The sequence below is a fragment of the Pinus tabuliformis genome, chromosome 3_2 (assembly GCF_031772625.1).
Source record: "Pinus tabuliformis cultivar Carrire ecotype Pingquan chromosome 3_2, CPIR1, whole genome shotgun sequence".
In the NCBI taxonomy this organism is placed as follows: domain Eukaryota; kingdom Viridiplantae; phylum Streptophyta; class Pinopsida; order Pinales; family Pinaceae; genus Pinus; species Pinus tabuliformis.
In genome coordinates, this window is record NC_142302.1 from 107,908,123 (window position 1) to 107,932,725 (window position 24,603).

At 39.0% G+C, this 24,603-nt stretch overlaps 1 protein-coding gene across 2 annotated transcripts; it reads left to right on the forward strand.

Moving 5' to 3' along the window:
* Nucleotides 1-965: 965 nt before the first annotated feature.
* On the forward strand, nucleotides 966-22,716 carry LOC149180069 (uncharacterized). Of its 2 annotated transcripts, XR_016256893.1 has the most exons (5): nucleotides 967-2,094; nucleotides 9,974-10,441; nucleotides 10,747-11,124; nucleotides 11,233-11,300; nucleotides 22,100-22,716. XR_016256893.1 is itself a non-coding variant. In XM_089415883.1 (4 exons), exons 1-3 carry the CDS (start codon nucleotides 1,522-1,524, stop codon nucleotides 11,092-11,094), a joined length of 1,389 nt encoding a protein of 462 aa, XP_089272009.1. In that variant the 5' UTR covers nucleotides 966-1,521; the 3' UTR covers nucleotides 11,095-11,124; nucleotides 11,233-11,298. The 2 variants fall into 2 exon arrangements, 1 of the variants encoding a protein (XP_089272009.1); XM_089415883.1 differs by lacking the exon at nucleotides 22,100-22,716 and having other exon boundaries at nucleotides 966-2,094; nucleotides 11,233-11,298.
* Nucleotides 22,717-24,603: the final 1,887 nt, after the last annotated feature.

Below are 24,603 nucleotides of genomic sequence, written 5' to 3' on the forward strand. Positions count from 1 at the left end.
GCTACCATGGTAAATCTAGTGGAGTGAGGCACCTCACTTCAATATGCCTCACTCCAGTGCTACACCTCACTTCAATATGCCTCACTCCAGTGCTACATCTCACTTCACCTCGCTTCAGTATGCCTAGCTCAGTACTAACATGGTAGATCTATTCACTTTTATCAGTGGAGTGAACTACTTCACTCCACTGTTAACATGGTACGTCTATTCACTGAAGACATTTATCAATGGAGTGAGCTCCACTGTTAACATGGTAAGTCTATTCACTAAAGACATTTATCAATGGAGTGAGCCACTCTGGTAAATCTATTCACTTTTACCAATGGAGTAAACCACTTCACTCCACTGTTAACATAGCAAGTCTATTTACTCAAGACATTTATCAGTGGGGTGATTAACATGGTACGTCTATTCATTGAAGACATTTATCAATGGAGGGAGCCACTCTGGTAAATCTATTCACTTTTACCAATGGAGTAAACCACTTCACTCCATTGTTAACATAGCAAGTCTATTCACTCAAGACATTTATCAGTGAAGTGAGCTACTCACTCCACTGTCAATATGGTAAATCTATTCATTAAAAACATTTAACAACAGAGTGAACTACCTCACTTCCCTATATCTCATTCCAATATTAACATGGTAAATCCATGAAATATGTCTCATTTCAATATTAACATGGTAAATCGAGTGAAATGAACCACTCACTTCAATACTAACAAATACTTCTCAATGGAATGAGGTGCATTAGAATATCACTCCATTGTTAACATTGTCGATGGCTAATTCTACTTCCTATTTGAGAACACAAGTGAGACATGAGATCTTCACGATCAAGATCTTCAAGAACACTAGTGAGACATCTCACTTTACCCCATATGTAAACTCCTTTTTTTAACAGACCTCTCTCCAAGGAGATAATTTACTATACCAAGGCCTTTTAGTGGGTAAGACACCTTACTTCCAAGCATGACTCACGGGTGGTTCAACCTCATACATAAAGATTCATACTTTTAACGCGATGTTACAAGATATCTGCAACATGACCCAAAGAACAGGGAGGGACCATCCCTCCAAGAATTGCGAGAATTGGGAGTCAAAAACCCTAGAAACCCTACCCTACCTCACGTTACCCTATAGAAGCCTGGAGCAGCAACATCTTCTTTAACCAACTTGCGTTCCCCAGCGCCGTTATCTTCAGTTTTTTTATCAACTCTGCTCCCGCCATGTCAGTCCGCCAGTATGGGTAAAAACAATGTGCGCCTTCTCAAGCGAAATTCTGGGGTTATTTCTGTAGAAACTTTGATGATGGACAAATGAATGATAGGCAGGCAGGTGTGAATTATGGTCAGAAGAAGCAGCAGCAAGGGAAAAATAAGCTGAATGATGCAAATTATTAGTTAACGATCAACGGGCTTAACCAGTCTTTTTACTAACGCCGCCACTACTCTCACCACAACTGCCTATTCATCTTGGAAGCGACCGGAGAATTCGTCGGTTTGTTATTCTTGTGCTTCAATGCGAGATACCATACGTGCAGCCCGAATGTTGCAGCAAGGCTACAACCTGGCCTGCTCAAAGCCACTGAATGCCAGAAACCGCTACTGGAAATATCTGTGGCAGCAACCCTCTGAGTACAGATTGTCCCCTTCCGGCTCGTACTTGCAGTTTCAGAAGACCAGTTTTCAAAAGCAACGGGTTCTTCTACTTCATAACAGTAGCAGCAAAAGGGTATACCCATTTCGCATGCTTTGCACTTGCTCTGCAAGGGGCTCGAATAAGGGACCTGCTAGCAATGCTTCTGAAATAGAAGAGTCCCATGGCCTCAAAAAAGAATGCCAGACTTCTCAAGCCCCGCAAGAGCAAGAAGACGAGGAGGATGACGAGGATGAGGAGGATAATATGTCTTTTGCTGCGGGTGGTGGCGGGTTGCATAGTGACAAAGTTCGTCTGCAGAGGCGGAGAGGGACAACAGGGCAAAAAACGGTAGACCTTCAAATGGTTCCCGGCATTGGGCCTCGTAATATGCAAAAACTGGTACAGAAGGGTATTGGCCGAGTTTCAGACCTCAAGCAGCTCTACCGAGACAAGGTGAGGCGGCTTAATATCTGTAACCCTGTTTTTTCCCCTGTTCTTTTCTTTTTCCCAAAATTCTTTAAAGGTGAAGTTCTGAGGTGCTCTTTCAAAGTCTCTATGCTCTCGGCCTACTCACGCCAGGTTTACTCCGGCTTCCTTTTCTCAGAGCCTTCTGCCAGCCCAAGAAGAAAAGAAAAACCGCTCTTGACCTCTTTACAATTGTCAACACGAAAGGTCTTGGCTGGTCGGCAAAATCGAGGTGTTTTTATTCCCCATTAACATTCCCCTCCCCAAAAGGGATGTTTTCACCCTTCGTAGTTTTCTTTGCCCAAGCAAGCGGACCATTTCCCCAGCCGCGGCAACTTAGCGGAAGGGTAGCTTCAGTAAATTGTGAGTCGAATTTGCTTCATTGTAATAATCCAAATTGGAAAGTGCCGCTTACTTCTGTTTGCTGGAATGGCCTATCCGGAACAAAGAGGGAAGAGCTTCATTCACCAGTTAGAATCATTAGGTGCATGTCATTCATCATGAAAAATGTTCAGCCAACTTCAGACATCGTAAAACTTCATCTCGTTAATTCCCAGTCAATTTGTGTCTGTGTTATCTAGGGTTGATAAACAGTAAGAAGGCTTCACATTTCCTCCATCTTAGTTGCTGGAACCGAGCTCTGCAAAGTTTTCTAGCTCTAGGGAAAAAAGATTTTATTATTTCTCCTACAGGTGAAACAAGAATGCACATACGATGGCCTGCACCACGTGTCTGTGTTATCAAGAGACAAGAGTTGATAAACAGTAAGAAGGTTTCACAGCCTCTCCCTTTCACTGGGTGCTGGAACTGAGCTGCTGTGCAAAGCTCTCCTACTCTGTTTTTATGGAGAAGATTCCATTATTTCCGCTATAATTGAAGTACGAATGCACACGTGATGCCCTGGGCTACTTTTTATTAGCATTGATGACCTGAGGAGACTGTTATCCTAATTTTGTTTTGTTTTGTCTTTTTTTTTTTTTTGGTTAACCCTATTATATAAATATTATTCATTTCTTTCTTCTTTAGAAAATGCCTCGTTTAACTATTAATATAAACACTGAACAGTAATGTACATATTAGGCCATTTTGACCCCAAAAATGGGCTGTCACCACAAGTGAAATTATACTACCCTAAATACACCTTAATAACTGCTATAAGTATCAAAGAGGATAGGCCTTATCAAATTGTACTTGGGCATGGAATAAAACCGTAGTTGTCCAATGGCTCTGCAATCCCTCGGCGCAAACAAGATGGAAACCGCGCATCTCAGCGGGGGCATGAAGAATGAGATTTTCCGGTACAGTTGTAAGAACAGAGAGGACGAGAAGCCCAGGAAGGTACTCGTTCGAATCCACGAAGAAGAGAGCGCGAATGTGGTTTTCGATCTGGAATATGAGATTCGGGCGTTTGTTTTCATTTCCAGGCTTGGCCATGGACCCCGTCTCCTCGCTTCCTTCCCCAAAGGTCGCATTGAGCCTGTGGCGAATGCCCTTCTGGATTTGTTCATAAAATGTGGAAGGGTTAAGATTGCATGCGAACTGCTTGACGAAATGCCTGAACGAGATGTCAAGAAAATGGCTTCGTGGAACGCAATGATTTCGGGGTTCATGCAGAATGGGCATGGCAAGGAGGCAGTGATTTCAGGATCTGCACAGACTGGGCAAGCTGCGGAGGCAATGAAGATCTTTATCCAAATGCAAGTAGCTGGAAGGAAGCCAGTCACGAAGACATACCCCAATATGCTCCCGGCCTATGCCAACTTAGCAGCTCCGGAGCAAGAAATCGAGACAGCCCGCTTTTCTATGGAGAAGATAAGCGATGGAAAGCAGCAGTCGGATCTCTCAGCCTCGTTCCAGATCCAGATCAGGCTCCTTTCTGGAAAAACTCTGCTACAATGGGTAAGCGCTTCAGATCTAGTGCAAAACCTCAAGCAATCTCTGGAATTTAGGCTGGGGATTCCCTCCGCTTCTCAACGACTCCTCTGCGAAGGTAAACATCTTGAGGATCTGTATCCCCTTTCTTTTTACAACATTAGAAGAAATGCCTCCATCATTCTTACCCTCCGTTTGAGAGGGGGAGCTGTGGGACAGTCATCTTCAGCTGCGGCTTTTTCTTACAAGGATGCAGTCCATGCTCAGAAGCCCAAGAAAGCTGCTCCACCAGCTCAGGCTCCTAAACCGTTCTTGGTGGACAAGCTGGAGGAAACCCCCTCCATTGAAATAACGCATCCTTCGCTGGATGATCAAATCCAAAAATATGCAGAGCATGGCATTATTTGCAGGTTCAATGGACTATGGCCTCGCACAGCGGATCTCTACCAATGGATCCACTCACACTGGACCAACAACTGCAAGGTTCTTCTTTGCTCAAAGGGTTTCTTCATTGTAGTTTTTGCTTTCAGCGAAGATTACCAAAAAGCATTAACTGAAGGCCCATGGTTTTGGGGCTCAGCAGGACTATTCCTCACCCCTTGGTTCCCCGATTTCGATCCTTCTTCAGCGATCATCACAAAGCTTCCCATCTGGGTCAGACTTCCTAACCTCCTGGCGCATCTATGGCACTTTGCTGTATTCCAAGGAATCGACGACTCTCTAGGCCGCTTTCTAACAACAGACACCTCTAGGGGGGAAAAAGGCATATACACCTTCGCCAGAATTTGTGCAGAAATAGACATGAGCAAAGGTCTACCGGATCAGATTAATCTCAAAATTGGAGACTTCCATTGGACCCAGTCCCTAGACTACGAGAACACAGCCTTTCGATGCCGAAATTGCCATAACACAGGGCACCTTCAGAACTCTTGTCCCTCGCGGCCTGCCCAGAAGAAGAAAGCCAATCCTAAGTCGAAATCCAAAAGTTGGAAGCCTCATGATCCTCCTCCTATGGATGATTTGGATTCCAGCTCAGATGAAGAGGCAGGGGATGCAGAAGGAATGGAAACAAAGCAGGCTCAAGATCCGCCTTCGACTGGTTGTGAGGATTCTTCGGTCCCTCCAAACTCACAGAAAAGAACTCATGAGTCCTCTCCCTCGGATTCAGACAAGGAGTCCTCTCCGTCAGCCCAGCTTAGTTTGCAAATCATGCCAATTCAGCAGAGTCATCTTGATTGGGTCAAAGTTGGAAAAAAGAAAGGGAAAAAATGTCGAATAGTTGATCCTACCCACGTTGGGTAGAATCCTCTGTTTCTGCGCCTGTTTCTCTGTTCCTCTTGTTACTTCTTGTTTAGCAATGTTCTCTTCCTAGTTTCTCTCAGGGGCCGAGGTGGATCGTCATTCCTTTCCGGCTGCCCGTTCTCTTGCTTCTCTTGGCTGTAATGTCATTTTGTACCATATTTTCTCTTAATAGAATTAGTTTTTACCGAGAAAAAAAAAAAAAACCGTAGTTGTCCAAATTCACAAGTTTGCTGATTTCAATTGTGTCGAAGGTTGCAAATAGGCAAAATTACATCAAGAACAGTTTTTTTGAGAAACTTCTGTTAGAATGAGACAAAATGGGCAACAACTCAAATCCGAATGGGTGCAAGCATTCACAAATGCCTTCTTCAATCTGCAAACCAATGGGTAGGCAATGATCGCAAATGGTTACTTTCTGAACAGTGAAATTGTATCCAACAGCAGATTGTGTCTTCTCATCAGTCAAATTAAAACCTTTAACGAATCACATCTAAGCAATCACTGAGTAAATGAAGTGAGGGAGACATTTGAAGAGGTGAGATAGGTTTAGATTTGTTTTTTCTTTTTTGAAATGGGGATCACGCTTGGTGCCGACTTGGTTGAGTGAGCAACCTAGGGTTTGACTACTTGGCTGAGTGACTTGATCTGATCAATGGCAATGAACCAACTCAATCCCTTTTCTCACTGAGCTCATGGCAAGTCAATAAGCCATCTCAAGTCCTTTTCTCACTGAGCTGAGTCAATCTGCTCCTCTAGTAGGAGTTTTTAATGTATGCAGTTAATCAATGTGCACGTAATATTCCGCGTGTTCAAATTCATAAAAATAATGTAAGTTAAAGAAAAACCATCTGCTTGTAGGAAATTACAAATATGGCAAAAGCTGGCTTTAGCTTGACAACTTTTTTTTTCTTTCTCTTAAAATAGAGTGCTAAGAATTGCAATTTGAAAACACCAAGGCATGTATCTGATTTAGGTAACACAAAATTGTATGTTCTATGTTGTGCTTATAGCCATGGCACCAGGGTCCTCTAGAAATACCACAATTTAGTAAAGCATGCTAATATCCCAAAGAAAAATTCTGCTTGGGATGGTTCATACAAAGGGTGTGAGCCACAAATTTAACCTTGACAATGCATTGGGAATAGTCCACTGACAGTGATATTATACTTTGGAGTATAGGGTATGGGCTCTCTCAACAAAAGCCCAACTGTCTGACCTAAGGCTGGGTTCCCAAATCTCTAAACCATAGAAAGCAGTTTTATTAATGATTGTCTCAAGACATGCATCTTGAACAGAGTGCCCCAAAAATGGTCTGGAAACAATGACACTCAAGTATTGCTAGGGATGTGTAACTCTAACATAGACACAAACGGTATACTGGGCTCAAATTGAAAGTGGGACCTGTCAACTGAGCACCTAAATAATTGTAGGCATAGTGGTCTCAACGTGGTCTCTCTAAAGAAGAAAAGAAACCTAGATATTGCATCTTTTGTAGCATTGAAGACTGTGACTTTAGCTTTACTGATGTTAACCACAAGCTGGTGACAATTACAAAATGATGCAAGACCCTTTAACTGTGTTTACAACCCCCTCAAGAGAGGAGGCTATGAGGACTACATCATTGGCAAAGAGAAGCAATGAGACTAGGACAATGTGTAGAAGGGAGCTGTCTTATGGAAGGTTACTCTTCTTAAGGAATTCCTCAACCTCATCAATACAAGCTCTGAATAAAGTTGGGGGAAGGGGCACCCCTGCTTGACTACAATAGTTATCTAGATGAATCCTAAGAGATCATGCATGTTCTGTGAAGGGCCAACTACTGTGTCAGTGTCTCATAGAGTTGTCACAATAGAAGTGATAAGAATCTTGGAAACTCTGATGTTACAAAGAGCTCTTAGAGAACCATTGCCTTGGGGACAGAGCTAAAGACCTTCTTGAAGTCAACAAAACAACAATAGATGTTAAAATATTGCTGCCTAGATCATTGAATTATTGTTTAGAGAGTTAAGATCAGAATATGTGCTCCATAATCTGATAATCTTTCCTGAATTCTGCTTACCCCTTTCCTCTGAAATGGCTCTCCTCCAACAAATCAGATAGAAATATATTGAGAGCATAAAAGGAATGGAACACTGGTGGTCGCTTAACATTCCATCGACTTCACCAGTGAATTATCATCCTGTTGGCCAGTATCAGATGCTTTTTAAGTGGACAAAGTACTTCAACCTATCACTAGGTTCAGTCATTTGATATAAGTTCAGTTAGAATATGAGTTGTTGTGTCATCTGCTGTATGGTAAAACCATGAACTATGGTGTCATCTTTGTGGTACTGGATTGATTGTAAATCTTTATAGAATCAAGTTGTGGTACAATATCATTACAGGGCAGTTTGGGCTAGGACGATTGGATAGCTACCATCCATACTCTTTTAAGATCTGCACTTCACCATGCAAACTCAACCATTCAACAGCAAAGCATTGCCACTTAATGTGATTCTTGCCACCTGGAATCAAGAAGTGCATATGGTATTGGGAAATGGTACAGGTTTAAAAAATGTCACTTACAAATTTCTAGGAAACTGGGAAATGGCATGACACAATAATTAATGCTTAAGGGAAAAACTGCTATAAATGCATTGCAAACTAACTAGCTTGACGTAGGACTATAGGAATAGCATATTTTTTGAAAACAGTACAGATACATTTGCTTTTTTCTTTCATTATTTGTTTCTCACCTTATCAATGTTACAAGTTGTAGGGTGCACCCATACTGAAAATAAAGAGAAAACATTAAAACAGTATAGAAAAATAAATTCAGTTTCTGGAACTTGGTGGGAAAAAACTGGCAAACTATCTTCAGTTACGTTGCACTGTTTTTGGGATGGGGAAATGGCAGGGACAGGGGGATGTGTCCCTGGGATGGATAGAGTGCACCGTTAAATTTTTCAAAGGATGTTGGGTTGGGGATGTCAATAATAATAATAAATTTAGAATTTACCATAAACATTCATAGTTTCTTGTAAGCATAACAGGCATATACTATAGTACTATGCACATCCCTCACACTTGCCAATTCTGGAGCATTTTCCATTATTGGCCCAGGCCCCATAGACATAAGCAAAATGCAGTTTAGTTTTAGGAAACTTAAATATATCTATTTTCAATTTGCAATAAGATCCATGGAGGATCTATAAGACAAAGAACTGTCTCTATAGCGATTTTTCTTCCTCAAATTTCTTGTCAATGATGATAATGCCTAAAACTTAAAAGGCAGTCCCTCCTATGGTTTTTACAGCTGTGTTGAAAACCACTATGGTTCTGTAAAGAGATTAGATTCACGTTTCAGATTAAGAATGTGATTGTTAGGAATTTATTCAAACATTTAGTAACCAATCTGGGTCACTACTATCTGATTTATTCAACTTTTCACAAATTTTTGAACTTTTCACAATGCTTGAGGTTGGGATGGTGGATGAACTGGACTTAAATGACTTTTGGAAATCCATTTACAATGTGGAAAAGCTGAGATGACTCAAAAAATGAGAAGAATAAGAGCAATAACCCCAAGGATCAGCTCTTTGAAATGTTGCATTTCCTGGCCTTTTGACATAGCAGATTTGCTTGCTGTAATGTCTTTTGCTGAAAAGACAATAGTTAAATCACCGGAAACTCGAATCAAAATCTGCCATACAAAACCCGTGGTTTGAGCTACAACTTGTACAGCAAATTTAGATTCGGTGTAATACAAAAAATTGATGGGAAAATTATAATATTGTTCAATCATCGGTGCCTATTGTCAAAAGTGAAGATACATGGCCCGACTATAGCTGAAATGTGCTCAGAATATTCCTGGAATCTGTTCTGAACATCCTACAAATCTGGCTAGAATGTGTTGGGGATGGCCAGCAAGTCCCCAAGTCCCTATGAGTTCCTCAGCAGTTTGGGGATGCTACCTCCCCAGGGTTCCCCAAATACCCAAAACACTAGAATGGCAGTACAGGTCTTTTTATTTTCGGTGGGGGGTAGGGGTGTGGATGGGTCCCCTTGCAACATAGATCTCCAGAGATTTCAAGCAGCTTCCATATAGGAAATGCTATGGGAATGACTGCAAAAATGGAATTTTAGTTACATTGAATAAAACTGTATGTTATTGTTTGCCTCCAGTTTATTTTTGGAAATTCTTATGATTATCTAGAAGTTAGAACCATATAGGGCATTGGTGGTAAAGCAAATGTGATGAAATCAAGATGTAGATTGATATTTTTCTTCTCATTTCATTTTCCTTAACAAAGTAGGTGTGTTCAGTTGTTCAGCGTACATTTGGAAATGTTATGGGAAAATAGCTGCAAAACATGGCATTTCAGTTACATGGAATGAAATTGTATGTTCTTGTTTTCTTCCAGTTTATATCTGGAAATTCTTATGATTAGCAGAGCCAGCAGGAGCATAAGTTGTAAAGTGAATGTGAGGGAACCAAGATGTAGAATGATATTTTTCTAAAGTTCATTTTCCCTAACGAACACAGGTTTGTCCTGTCAGCATAAATTTGGAGTGGGTTGTTATGAATTCATTTCTTACTATTTACCTTATTTTTGCACATTAAACTGCAGATGATTAGCAGATGAAATTGTTTCTTGAACTCCAGTCAATTTCAGATTGGCTTGACATTCTTCTCCTCTTACTATTTGTACAGTTCCTTGGAGATGGCAGTGAAAAGATGGTTGAATTTCTACGTAGTTCCATTGGGATCATCCACAAGAACCATGCGGAGAGTATAACATCTTACATCAAGGAGAGTGTGGATGAAGAGCTGGAAGAAGAAACCCTGCAGGATGGAGAGAGAAAAATGCAGAAAAAGAGGCTCACATTTTGTGTGGAAGGTAATATTAGTGTTGGGAAAACCACATTTCTACAGAGGATTGCGAATGAGACACTTGAGTTACGTGACCTTGTAGAGGTGGTTCCTGAGCTTATTTCTAAGTTTCAAGATATTGGGCCTGATCATTTCAATATATTGGATGCTTTCTATGTTGAACCTCAACGATATGCCTACACATTTCAGAATTATGTTTTTGTAACGAGGGTGATGCAAGAGCGAGAGTCTGCAGGTAGCTTAAAGCCTCTACGACTCATGGAAAGAAGTGTTTTCAGTGATCGGATGGTATGTTTTGAGGTTCATTTTGGTAGAAAGGTCAATAGGCTCTCATACATTTATGCAGTGTAGTAACTTGAGAGTCTTAGTTTTCATACTCTATTTTGTTCAGGTCTAATTTTATTACTGTCATAGATAAAGAAATTTACAAGTAAATCGATGTTGTAGTGTATCTGTCCTGAGTCAGTCTAATTGCTTTCTTTGTTTTTGCATATCTACTTTGTGTTCTAGTGCCTGCTTTTAGTGCAGTTGTTGACATTTTAGCATTGGAAACAAGAAGTTAGAAACAAATTTACTGGTCTTGAATATACCAGGTGTTTGTGCGAGTTGTTCATGAGGCAAAGTGGATGAATGGGATGGAGCTTAGCATCTATGATTCATGGTTTGATCCAGTTGTTTCTGTTTTACCTGGGCTTGTTCCTGATGGATTTATTTACTTGAGGGCCAGTCCAGACACATGCCATAGACGTTTGCAGTTACGAAAGAGAGAAGAAGAAAATAGTGTGTCATTAGATTATTTGAGAGGTTTGCATGAAAAGCATGAGAACTGGCTCTTCCCTGCTCAATGTGGTAGTCATGGGTTGTTGTCTGTGAGCCAATTACCTCTTGATATTGATAGGTCTCTACATCCTGAGATCAGAGATCGCACGTTTCTTTTGTAAGGAGATCATGTACATGCCAGTATTCAGAAGGTAAGCCAAATACTGATCTGTTATATTTATAATCAACTTGCATGCTAATGTTGCTATATATTTTATGATGCTAATTGGCTGCTTCTAATGCAAACATGTCAACTTCAGGTTCCAACATTAGTGCTGGATTGTGAGCCCAATATTGACTTCAGCAGAGACATTGAAGCAAAGCAAGGGTAAGAAATCTTTCATCGATTTGGTGTTTACTCATACATTGTGGAATAACAAATTTGATATAAAGAAAAAAGCACAGTATTTTGACCTCTCGAGGAATGGAATTGCTTGATACTAAATATATTTAATTATGCTTTTTCTTGCATATTGGGTTTCTTGATCCCTAAGATAAATAGTTAGGGGGGAAGATAGAATATCTCTTTCCCTGTTATGTTTGTCTGTATTCACAACTAGCGGACACAGTGGAGTGCCATATGCATGGGCAGGATTAGTATATCCTGATTTGATGAAGTAGCAAGCCCTTAGTCATTGTAAAATTAAGCTTCATCTGATGATGAGAAGTAGAGGAAGTTGCTAAGGAAGGTCTTAGATGAGGGCCCTGATGGAATTCAATGATTCACTTAATTTGTTATATGTGACACCCTTAGTTCTATATTCAAAGCATCACATTTTTCATAATAAATCAATATATACATGTACATTAATATTTTCATATCCAGGTTGAACTGATTATTTTGCCTTATGAAAAGTTGCTCTGCAACATCATCTCCATAAGAAAGACATGATTGCCAATATGAGCACATCCCACATATTCCAACTTAGCTGCCGCATCATCCATATATCCTCATAGCCCATTCTGTTGAAGGGGAGAAACAGAAAGAACAACACAATCCAAGCCTTAAATGATTTGGTAACTTTGCATTTCCACTTTACATGATCAGCATTTTCAATTTTATGACAAAACACAGAACACCTATCTTTAATTTTACTAATGACTAAGGGTCACCAACCACCCAAGTACTGAGTTTTAAAATAAGAGCACGACTTGTAGATACGATGACACCTCCTAAACCACTGTGTTAGGTGATTTTAAAGTCATTTTAGTGAACATTGTGGCAAAATATGGAGGCAGAGTTGCAATTTAGTTCAACATATCATCCTTAGATTGATAAAAAAACAGAGGCATTGAACCAAACTTGGGGAAATATTTTGAGATGTCTTGTTGAAGATAAGCCAAAGCAGTAGGATCAGGTTTTTATGCAGAAACAGTGCTCATGTAACAACTCTGTTAACAGGTTGACAAGGTTTTCTCCATTTAAATTATGTATGGGAGGAATCCAAAGAGAGTTGCAAACTTTATTTTGCAGTGGACAAGACAAGGAGCTGTGATGTGGAAGTATTTACAGAGGGGTTTGCAACCTTGCACAAATCGAAAAAAAATTATAGGAGAATGACATGAAATATCAGGAAAGCATAGAATCTGGATGCCCACAAAATGATTTATGTTATTTGTAGATGGTGATCAAGAGATGGTGCATCTGAGGAAAGAAACTATCCCAAAGGAACCTACATTAGGTTGAACCTGAGGAGCAGTTCCAAGTTTGAAGAAAAATTGGAGATAATGCATTTGAAGTTGAAATGCCGGGTGACCAGAACATATCACCCATTTTCAATCGTTGAATTGTGCAAACTAGAATGAAAGAATAGGCGTAGATTTCTTTTCATTGAGTTGATAGACATATAAATACAATGCCCATGACAGTTGGATTCAATTTCGAATGTCCCTTGGACTTTCCGTGATGGTTCACATCCCACACCATAACCTTAACGGATCAGGTGTCCAATGTGGAATTTCGTTGAAATTCCGCAACTGCTTCAATGAATAATTTTGAAACTAGTTTCTATTCATAAAGACAGAATTTCTCTACTTATTTGTAGCAGAATAGAACAGAAATAAAACACAATCACACAATAGCAAAACAAAATATTTTTATAGGGAACACAACTGGGAAAACCCTTTGCTTGTTTGAGAATTTTATTGATAGAAATTTTGAGCAATAGATCTCTTACAATATAATCTTGTATCAATAGAAAACACTCTTGTCTTCCCTGCTTGTTCTAAGCTTGAAACCCTTGCAAGAATTGTGATGCTGCTCCTCTCTTTCCTTGCTTGGCTGACCTCTGAATTCCTTGCGCCAGTCCAGGAAATTAGTTCCTATTTTCTAGTGTATGAGCAGATTCTATTTCTTAGGAATTACCTCCTAAATTCTAGCGCATTCCACAAGGAAAAATTGCCTTCTATCAAACTCGCACAAGCCTCTCCTTGGCTTGTTCTTCCTCCCACAAGCTCCACACACAAACTCATGCTCAAGAATAATGATACAAATTGTGCCTTCGTCTTCCTTATAAGCAAATCAAATTAGCTAATTCAGGCAAGTTCTATTTTTGGAACTCAAACTAGTGATTGATGAGTTAACTGGGTCTAATTGACTCATGTAACTCGTCTTGCCTCAATTTAGAACTTAAGACTCGCTTGTCCTTTTCCAAAGATAACGCACACTAAAAGACACCAAACTGAGCCTTCCACTCCCATGCATAAGTCATAACTCGTCCTAATTTTTATGAACTCGAGCATGCTAAAGAAGAATTCGTTGTGGTCTCTTTGACTAAGTCATAAGTCAAAGAAGACCTTCACTAGCTACTTTTCAACAACAACCCCCCCTCCCCCCAGTCCAAAGGGGTGCCATGTGAGTCTAAGAAGAGAGTTGAAATACAAAAGTTTTCTGCGAAGTGGAAGTGCTCTCTAGTGATGGTTTAAAGATGGCCATAAATTGACAAAATGGTGGTTTGAAGTTGACGACAAATTGTTGGAACTTGGCTCAATGGTTCCCAGAACATTTCCAAATTTGGCGAAGCTATTGTCTTTTGTTGATTGGAAGTGGTCACAGATGGCAATTTGAAGATGACTGCAAATTGACTGAGGTTTGAAGATGACCACAAATTGAATCACACTCGTGGCTTTGATTTTGGCTACAAATTTAATTCTAGTTCAGTGTTGAGGCTTTGGTTTTATCCGTTGCTCAGGCTCGCTTGTACATGCTTGCATTAATAGGGCTTCAAAACTAGAAGCCTCATTGTGAAAGGACAATAATATTTCTACAATGCTCACAAAGATGATAAAAAACTATGATCCTTCATAGGCCAACTACATGAGGGTGTTGGCTTCTATCAAAAATGCACTATTTTACAAAGCAATTTAACAAGGAAACTTACAAAAATCACTATTTTCTATTTACCATTATTATGTTGTTTTGTCGCAAGTCAATTGTCACCTTGTGATTCCATAAGCCCATGGACCCTTACAGTGAAAAAATACACTAGTGTTTTTGTTTAACTTAAGTGACTGATGTTAAAAAACATTGATGCAACAAAGGGAGGATAAAATTCCCTGATAAGTGTCCCCTGATGTAGCGTTATAAACACATTTTCTTGCCACGTAATTTTATGAGACATTGGCATAATTTGGACTTTGGTAAATATTTATGGAAAAATCAAGTTTTACTTTCATCTTATGCCAGAGCCTATCAATCACATTGTTAGCATACCCTTGTGCTTGGACAAAGCTAGAGAGAGAGAATGTTGTGAACTAGCCCATGTATATTATGTTCTCGACCAAGTGTTTGCTTGAACACACATTCTGTCAACCATGTTGACATGTTCATTGGAAAGATAGGCCCATAGTAGGAGTGATCCAGATGGGATGCATTCGCAACACTTCCTTCACCACTGCTTGGAGGTACGACAACTTTGGGATGTCTGAATCCTTCATGCTAAAGTGGTGCCCCACTACGTCATCCAACATTTCCTAAGCTTTCTTCCGAGCTTCAAGGTTCAACGCCAATTTTGCCATGGTGCACTCTGTCAACAAAGCCATCATGTTTGTGCTGTGAAAAAATCCTCCCAGATAATAACGATCATATCCTCCTCATCAAACTTATCCTCTTCTCGCAACAACAACATAATGTCAACAAAATTAGAGTGATTGCCACTTTCTCTAGGCTGCTCTTCCCGATGGTGTTCTTTGATGATATTTCTAACGAAAGTTGTTACATGTGGCACAAGGCGGGTGCAATGATAATGGATTTTAGAGGGTCTAGCGATCGCACCCATGGGAGATGATTTTCCAAGTTGAACGCTTTTAAGAGTTGGAACCCCTCTTAAGGAGCCATAGGGTTTCCTTAACCATTTGGCTACCCTGCCTGCAAGAACATATTCATAGCCTCAGAAGTGGGATTTCGGTCTCTTCGACCTAATTTGGCAGAGCAAATGGTGTGGCTTTTCGGTGGGCCATAGTTGCCTCCTCTATCAGCTAACCTAGAGAATGCGAGTTGATTTGTTGCCTTCACATCAACGTCTCGACCATTTCAAGAAGCAAAGCTTGTTTGTGGACACTGTATGCTTCGGAGTTGAGGCTGTTACTAACCACCCAAGAGCTAGCTCACCATGTCCCATACATTTTGTAGGAAGAGCTCACTGGAGCCTACCAAAGCTTCTTGCTAGATTTGTTAAGAGGTAGTTACTGAACTTGTTTACAGATGCTGCTTGGGTAGCATAATAGATGTTGACATTGCTTGGATCACTCTTGAGCCTCTGAAGAGTGTAAGAAAATGGATCGTGGTGTTGAAATCCATGGTGCACTATGACATGCACATCTTTGCGATGTTTTGGGCTTCTATGTCTACATCTTGGCCCTAGATTCAAACCTGAAACTCTCGTAGGAGTAGTTGGTGGTTGATGCCAATATGCACAATGACAACCTGGACCAATTGTTATATGAAAGGACTTTTAATAAGTTGTCCCTGGATTGGCCTTCTAGAGTAAAGATCACATCTAGGGCAGCGCAAAGTATGGGCTTATTGCACGAAATTTTGCTTGTTCAGTCCGGGTACAAATATTTAAGACGTTGAATATTTGGTTCGAAGTGAAGCGCTCAACAATGCTTAGAAGGGGAGCATTTCTATACTCCATGCAGAGCAGAGCAATGATAGATGCAATGTTGACAAGCTCTGGAAAGAACAAAAAGCTAACAGGGTTTGGAAAATGATTAGGCTTAGCTTGCTTTGATACCATTGTTGAACTGTGCAAACCATAATGAAAGAATAGATGTCAATTTCTTTTCATTAAGTTGATAGACATATAAATACAATGTCCATGACCATTAGATTCAACTTCCAAGGTCCCTTGGACTCCCCTCACATTCCACACCATAACCCTAATGGATTAGGTGTCCAACATCAATATTGTTGAGTATGTACAAGGATAAATTGTTGCATGTGATGATGTAAAAGAGAGAACAAAGATGGAATAAAGGAAGCAGTTGTCGAAAAAGAAGCAATAGGAGATTGAGCGAGTTCTTGAAGTGAAGACATTCAGGGTGAGGAGTGTTGAGTCCAGATAATGTTTGATGAATTGGAATGAACAACTAGATGAGGACAACACATGGATTTCTAACTACGGTAGCAAAAATATTGTAAAGGGAATGGCAACACAAATGATATTGAGTTAGTTTGGGGACTTGTTGTCTTTTTCTCGCATGGGGAAGTTGATGTAGGATCATTCATGAATTGTTTGGGTGCAAATAGCATGCACTAGAAGGAGATGAAAATAAATTGGAAGCAAGTGTAGTTGAAATGGCATGGGTGCGACAAGAGGTGTACATGCAAAGGCAGTTTGGAGTCATGGAGAACTTTGATGAGGAGGGAAGCATGCAAGACTTGATGATGGAATGTGTAGATGATGTCACAATGATTGTGTTGACGATGACAAGGTACAAGGGCATGTCGTAGAGAGGTGTTGTACACATCCAAAGCAATGTGATGAGGAACACACAGATTAGTGTAAAAGAAGACAACATGGAATGTAGAAGTATGAAGGGAAGATGGAGATGCAAGAAGACAAAAGAAGATGGAGATGGAGTAAGATAAAAATCTAGAGAGTCAAATTGGAAGCTGAATTAAGAGGCATAAATAGCAGGATGGACATTAGGTGTAGGTTAGTAGTGAGAGTGTAGAAAAAGGTTAGAGTGTTAGAGAGTCCACTTGTGGACAGAAAAGAGTGTTATAAAAATCCACTTATAGACAGTAGAGAGCATGATCTCCTGAGGTGTAATTTGTAATCTATGTATTTTGACAATTGATACATGACCATATCATTGCCCCATGATTGTGTGCTGGTTTATTATGAAGGAATTTTAGCAACATTCTGTGAGACCACTAAGTTGCAGGTTGCCACCCAGAGTTGGTGAGATTTGGGACATCACACCTCTGGTTGCATCAGTCTTGCACAACCCATTTGTGTGAGGATGGTATGCCATAGAACAAGTTAGCTAAATCTTATTATACTACTCGTTGGTTTGGTAGTTTATAAATGGATTTTGATAAGGCCATCTCGGATCTCCAATTCTTCAAAATAGGTCCTACAAAACTTGGTATTAGGTAGAGTTTTCAAAACAAGAACAGTGTCGAAAACTGATCCCCCAATATCATAGGAAACTAGGAAATGACAAATTTAAAAACTATACAATTATATAAATGTGTGTGTGTGTATATGGTGTATTTTAAAATTACAATTGATTAAGAAAAATAAAAATAATAAACACAGTGAACAGATTATATATATATATATATATATATATATATATATCAAGAAAAGTAAAATAATAAACATGGGGAACAGATTAATAAAGAATCTCATTAATATATTATGCATATAGCATGTCATAATGCTGTGCCCAAAATTAGACTTATTGATTAGGCTATATATGCAAAATGTAAAATGAATTATGCAAAATTTACTTAGCTATTAGAAATTCGAGACAATAAAATTAGGGTTATAACCATTAGGAGTTTGCTACAATTTAAGTTCAAATCCTATTGAAAATATCTCAAACGTCCTAGGCCAAATTGGCAAATTACCCACCTCAGTATCAACATTTGGGCATTGTCAGGTGCTGATTTCTGCCAAAGTATGCAGCTTGTCCTTGTATGCAGGGTATGGGGGTAGCTATTTAGGTTGTAGTTATTGTTGTGTTCAGAAATGAAAGAGAGATGCTAAGAATGCAGGAAATTACCAAATTGTATCTTTTTTCTCTTCTGTTGTTCGTATTCTCTTTTTTGAATTTTCTTCAGCAATGTGTGTTTTTATTTTTAGATTTTAGAAATTAGAGACAGCCAATAAATCACTCTGAAATATCTATAGGCATTTCTGACCCTTTCTGGAGTGCTTCTAAATTCTGAAACAGTTTTAGTACCAAAACATTGTTGGTGCGGGGGGGAGTGGGGAGGTGAGAGTTTCCTGCAACTCAGGGCCTCGGTTATTCAAATTTAACTAAAATGATTATTCATTGAGGACCATCTGGCAAATTACAGTAAAAGTAGGTAGATCAACCACCTGAAGTTGTTGAGGCTGATTAAGAGTTGCCTAGGTTAACCACATACCTGTGTCTGTGTCCCACAATTCTTGCCAGGTATCAAATCATTTCTTCACCTGACCACTTTATTGCAATGATATGATTCAACCCAAGTCACCCTCTTTTGTCGAGAAAGTACAAAGTGATTTTACAAACAAGTACCATGATACCTTCCTTGTCTGGTGGTGTAATGTCAACTTCTATATGAGCCGAAAGTGATGCAATATATTTTTTTTCAAATGTAATGATGTATTTTCACCAAATAAACATCAATGGGAATGTTAGAATAAATCAATGTTTTAACTGTGGGCTTAACCTCTTGGGCCGAGTGTAGGTGGTTTGGCATGCACAGTAATTGAGTGAATGCTGGGTTTAGTGAGTGGTTCTTACAAATATTAGGGGATTCCTCCCTCATTTGTATATGGTTGTACCTTTGGTTCAACAATTTCTCCTAGGTTGGTCAATACTTTTCTACACAACACAGGGACTTTGTAGTAAAGAGGAAATGAACTTAATGGGTATAAGGAGGTGGGGTGACCTCTCTGTATCTTCACCCCATTATTTTCGTGGTGCAATAGAGCCAAAATAGGCTCCCCAAGTGTGACAGCCTACAAGGTTGTTGCATTTAGTGGCAGTCTTTACATAGATCTTCTTTGTGCAGTTCATAGGTATTGTGTCTTATGTTGGCCTCCCACAACAATCACACTTCTGCTGGTCATCAGCAGAGTCTAAGATAAAATGACAATGTACATGGGTGTTAAAATTGCATTCATGATCTTCACATATCTATTTGATGATGCCTTTATATGTAAAATAACCGGATAGAGTGAATTGGCCAACTGTCACCTGTCATGCACAAAGCGCATGCAAAATGAAGAGCTTCTTTTCAGTTACAGGTAGTATAGTCTTCACTATCACAGACGCCAATGTGCATGTTGATACAGTTGAGCAGTCAAAACCCTCATTTTGATACCATGGTTAAAGCACAATGGAGATATAAGGTAGATAATTAGTACCCAAGAGATGGTTTTAACTTCTTGAACGATGCACAAATGAGGGGAGAGTCTCCCCTATATATACAAATCAATACAAGAAACCGGTCACTAATTTTATGGCCTGCCCAAACTGTGGTCATGAGATCACCAAGACTTGCTCGACAAGGTAGTTGTTTAGGCCACAAAGAAACACTAAAATATTCTAGTATTGATTGTAGTCATCATAACAAAATTGTTGGGAAACCAACTGACATGCTTGCCATATCTACTTAAGAATAAATGAACTGGATATCTTAAAATCTTTGAGCTCACAGTGCAACGTTCATATTGCTCTGGTATATCTTCTACAAGTGTGATACCATACGCAATTCTATACAAGTATCTCTCAGGTCACGTTTTGCCACTGACACGATCCCTTGAATACAAATATCTGTCAGTCCAATCCTTCCATCCTTTCTAGACAGCAATTAGAGGTTCAAGAAAACCAACTATAGATCCCTTTTCATGCCTTTCTGCTTCTCCCAGAGAAAGGGTCAAAGAAGCATCATCCATTGCTGTTATCCTGCATTAGGAATTAGACAGGAAGAGTAAAAACATGACTTGCAGCCAGGTTTCTAACCATGATAGTGATTCAGCTTTAAAAGGGAACGTCTTGGGCTGCCCAACGTTGAAGCTTTCTTTCCAACAGGGATTTCCATATACCACAGTTGGATGAGTTTCCATTTGATGTTAAGCTACACTGGAAAACCGTTTTGCTCTCTGATGAATGCCCATCTTTTCCTTCCTCACAATAGCTCTAGCAACTTTTGCAAAAATGTAAAGTCATCAAATAGCTCTGCACTTTCAACAAAACCATAAGATAGGTTGCCTTTAACAGAGTTACAAGGTAGATTGGTAGTGATAACCGAGCCATCAACAAAATGGACACTTAGTAACTGCTCATAACTGAGAAGTGAGTTCCTCAAATTTCTTCTTGAGCTCAGCAACTGCAAGAAGATATCCTAGAGCATTGACTGCAACGAAATATAAACAAGAGGCCAAAGGAAACCCTATCCACTGGACTGGTGAAGCAGAGCCACTGCTGACAACTGTCCACTAACACAAAGTAGTAGAGGCATTTGAAGAACGTGTTCTGACTGCTTTAGCCATTATGTCATATCAAGAATGGAATCACACTAAAATTTGTTTTATGCCTCGTCAAAACAGGACCTTTTACCTATTCTTCCTTTTCCCACTGAAGACTCTCTCGGGAGGTAACAAGATCATCGAGGATGAAATGGCCGTTAACAAAACCTGTTTGCTTAGAGGTTGAACACTTAAGGCAGCTGTATGATTGATGCAAGTAGCCACATTAAGCAAAGTGATAAAGACTGCTGACCACTTACAGTTTCTTTTCATGTCCCTTTAGAGATCAACTTTGCATTTATTTGCTCCCCTATCTGGCTTTTTTTAAGAGTCACTTGGCACATCCAGGAAAGTACTGGCCAAAGAGCCAAATAAAATTCACAGGGCGCAACCAATCCAGGCTTGGTGAATTTTCCTTTGCCACGTCTTGTAAAACTTGAAGCTTCTTAACTTTTTCTGTAGGTTTGGACAAAGAAGATTGCCCCGGACACATGAATTTCTGGTAGGAAGTTAGAAGAATTTGACTGCTAAGCTGTTTAGCTACAAGTCGACCAGTGCCATGGCTAGTGGAAGAAAAAGCCTTCAAACGTTTGAATAAATTGTCTTTATTCTGTCATCTTCATTAGCCATTTGCCATCTAGGCCCTTTCAGAATGAGAATTTGTCAGAAGCCCATTTGTGCATTAAGTAGGAAGTTCATTTTGTGCTACCTGTAGTTGTAATGGTGCTAGAATTTTTAAAATTCACCAAACCACAAATTGAATACCAAAGCGAATTAGATAGAGGCAACTGAACATTGTGGGAGATCATTCACTGACATACATTAGTAGCTTATGTTAAAACCGAGTTCAAACACATTAAATTGGATATGTTGGGCCATTTTGAACCATGTGGTTTACCATTGTATGGTGCCAGTGAGACGACTGAACTCTCTATATTCTTGACTAATTCTTTTTTTATTTTTGCTGCACATTGCTTTCAGCAGGCCCATCTGCTCTATTATAACCAAATATATGCAACTATTGACAGACACAAGCATTGGGTCAAACCTGTGTTAAACTTCCGTTCAATTTTGTAATAAATGGGAATTGCTGTTATTTTAACATATATTCAAAATTAGTATAAAAATGCCCTTTTGTGTTTTGGTTCCTCAAGGTCAGGTGCAGGTTCCATTTTGCCTCTTATCTTTTCCTCGAATGTTTTGGATACCGTGTTTCCATTCCAGGTTTCCTATTGAGGGATAATCTCTTAGATAATTGTCTGTGGTGCCATAGTACATGTTTTCATGGGACATTAGCAGAAGAAAATATGTAGCTTGTTTGATTCCTGTTCAAGTGTTGTAAATTTTGTTTTGCTTTGGGCATTTTTGTCCATCATGTTTTCTCCCTATTGGGTTGTTGGTTATGACTATAGAATGTCTTTTATTGTCACAGATATGCTCGTCAGGTTGCTGAATTTTTTGAATTTGTGAAAAGAATGAAAGAAATGCAGACTCCAGATCAAGATACCAGGAACTCTAAAAAATTGATACTGCCTCAAAAGGGTGGTTTACTAGGTCCCGATGGCAACTTTTTACGAGCATCGCAGCTTAATCCTTTAAACTTTCGCCAGGCCATTTCTTCTTTCTGACTAGACTTGTTTTATTCCATTGCTCACTCAAGAACTTGAGACTTGATAAATGTTTTGATGGAAGCCTTTTTTTGTGGAAGCTTTTCTCATGGAAGCGTGATGCCAGTCTGATTGGTAATTATGAGTGGTGTATGTAAAATATTGCTACTGTAAGAAGGCTCACGCTGGCATAGCTATGCCAAGGAAGAAAAACAAGGGTAACAGGTCTTTATAGGGTGTTTGGAAGGTAGGGATTAATGCTTTTTATGCACCCTTCGGCAGAATAGCATCAATTCGCAACTTGCATACATATTCATATTTTGAAATTTGTAATGCTTATTGTTATGCACTTTTCGGATGAAAGAGCATCAACAACTTGCATGCATATTTTTGTAAAGTCGTCGTTTTATCCATTTTATTCATGTACGAGTTCAAAACTTCAGTGTTGTGCATATTTGATGATGACTAGTTGTGCTGTCACTGGTTTCAATGGGTTATGCGTTTCACTTTAGAGACTACTTTGCTCCATAGTTGACATCTTCATGCATATTATCTTGGTTGGCTTTTGTGGTAGATTTACAAAGAAAAGATGGCTGGAACAACAGCCTCAGGAGATATGGACACTGCGGGGACCGTGTGTAAAATAGATGGAATACCGTCTATATATAAACCGTACCAAGACCCAAGAGGTGCTACGCAAAAAGGATTAATATTAAATTTGGATAGTGTCTTAATATCACTACCAATACCGATTTCTTTTTGGGATGCCCTCATTTAGGAGGGCCTTGGACCTGAAGGAAAGGACTACTGCCGCGAATGCGCTGCACATGCAATTTGCTACTTGTCTATTATTCACAGATCTTTCCAATATTTCCATATTCCCATCTCCAACCATACATATATCTATGACAAAACTAATGTTTCCTGCATGCAGCAATGCAGTTAGACAAATATGTTGATATGCGAGTTTTATACATCTAATTTTAAAAATTGGCAAATTTCTGTCTTCAAATTAACAGAAATTCGACGTCATAATAAAATGATTTAATTATTGGCTTTGACCTTTTGATTCATAACTTCAAAAGTCGATGAAATTTGTTACCTAGCGATTCTGTTGCAGATTGATTTCTGATGGTGTGAACTAGATGTGATTATTTATAATTTCTGATGTAAATGTCTGGCTTGCATAATTTTTTTATATGAATTTTCCATTCCTGTAATGATGACCGGATCCAGAATTCTCAGTCTGCAAAATTTTTATGGCTACGCCTCATGTGAAGGCAGTTTAATGGATATTAATGTTTGCAACTCAGAGTCCTGTTTAAGGCGATTTTCATTTTACTCGTGTGATCAATGCAAATTCTGGTTGCTCCAAATATATTTTTGGTTACTGACATTATTTTTAGAAATGATCAGAGGTAACACTGGCCTTTTCATCCTCAGCCGTGAAGTCAAGTGTATAGCTTCTGAAGAATATCCAGCTGACTTTGTCCTTAGCTCTAGGTTGGTGGTGTTTGACAAGACGAAGTATGATATTCTTCGCATCAAATATCCCAGCGTTGATCCTATTGAGGAGATGAAATAAGAACTTATTTACTCAGTCATCCTACCATCCGAAACTAGACGTTGCATGGATCGAAAATCCATTACACGGTTCTCCTCCGACAATAATGAAAAAACTTACCTTGTTCTTTTAAGACTTAAATATTAATATCTAACAATAATGAAAAAACTTGCCTTGTTCTTTTAAGACTTAAATATTAATATCTAACAATAATGAAAAAACTTACCTTGTTCTTTTAAGAATTAAATATTAATATCTAACAATAATGAAAAAACTTACCTTGTTCTTTTAAGACTTGAATATTAATATCTAACAATAATGAAAAAACTTACCTTGTTCTTTTAAGAATTAAATATTAATATCTAACAATAATGAAAAAACTTACCTTGTTCTTTTAAGACTTTGAATTTTTTTTTGGTTCTTGATACGTGGTTCCTTTTTTGTGCTTTCCTTTCATTTTTTAATTCGTTATTTAAATTGACAATGAAAGGTTACCTTTATCTTTTTAAATTGAAAGTTATTGTGTCACATGCCTAAGTCACACTGTTCAACATTTTGTTTTGGTTACTTTCGATAAAATTTAAGAAAAATCTACCGAAATTGCGAGGTATACCATAATGTAAATTAAAGAAAATTTCGAGTTATAACCTTATGTATTAGGGCTTATACATTGTTCAATATTTAGTTTTGGTTAATTTCAACTAAAAAATTAAGAAAATGGTCGGAGTTGACCTAGTATGATGTATTGACATAGCATGATGTATA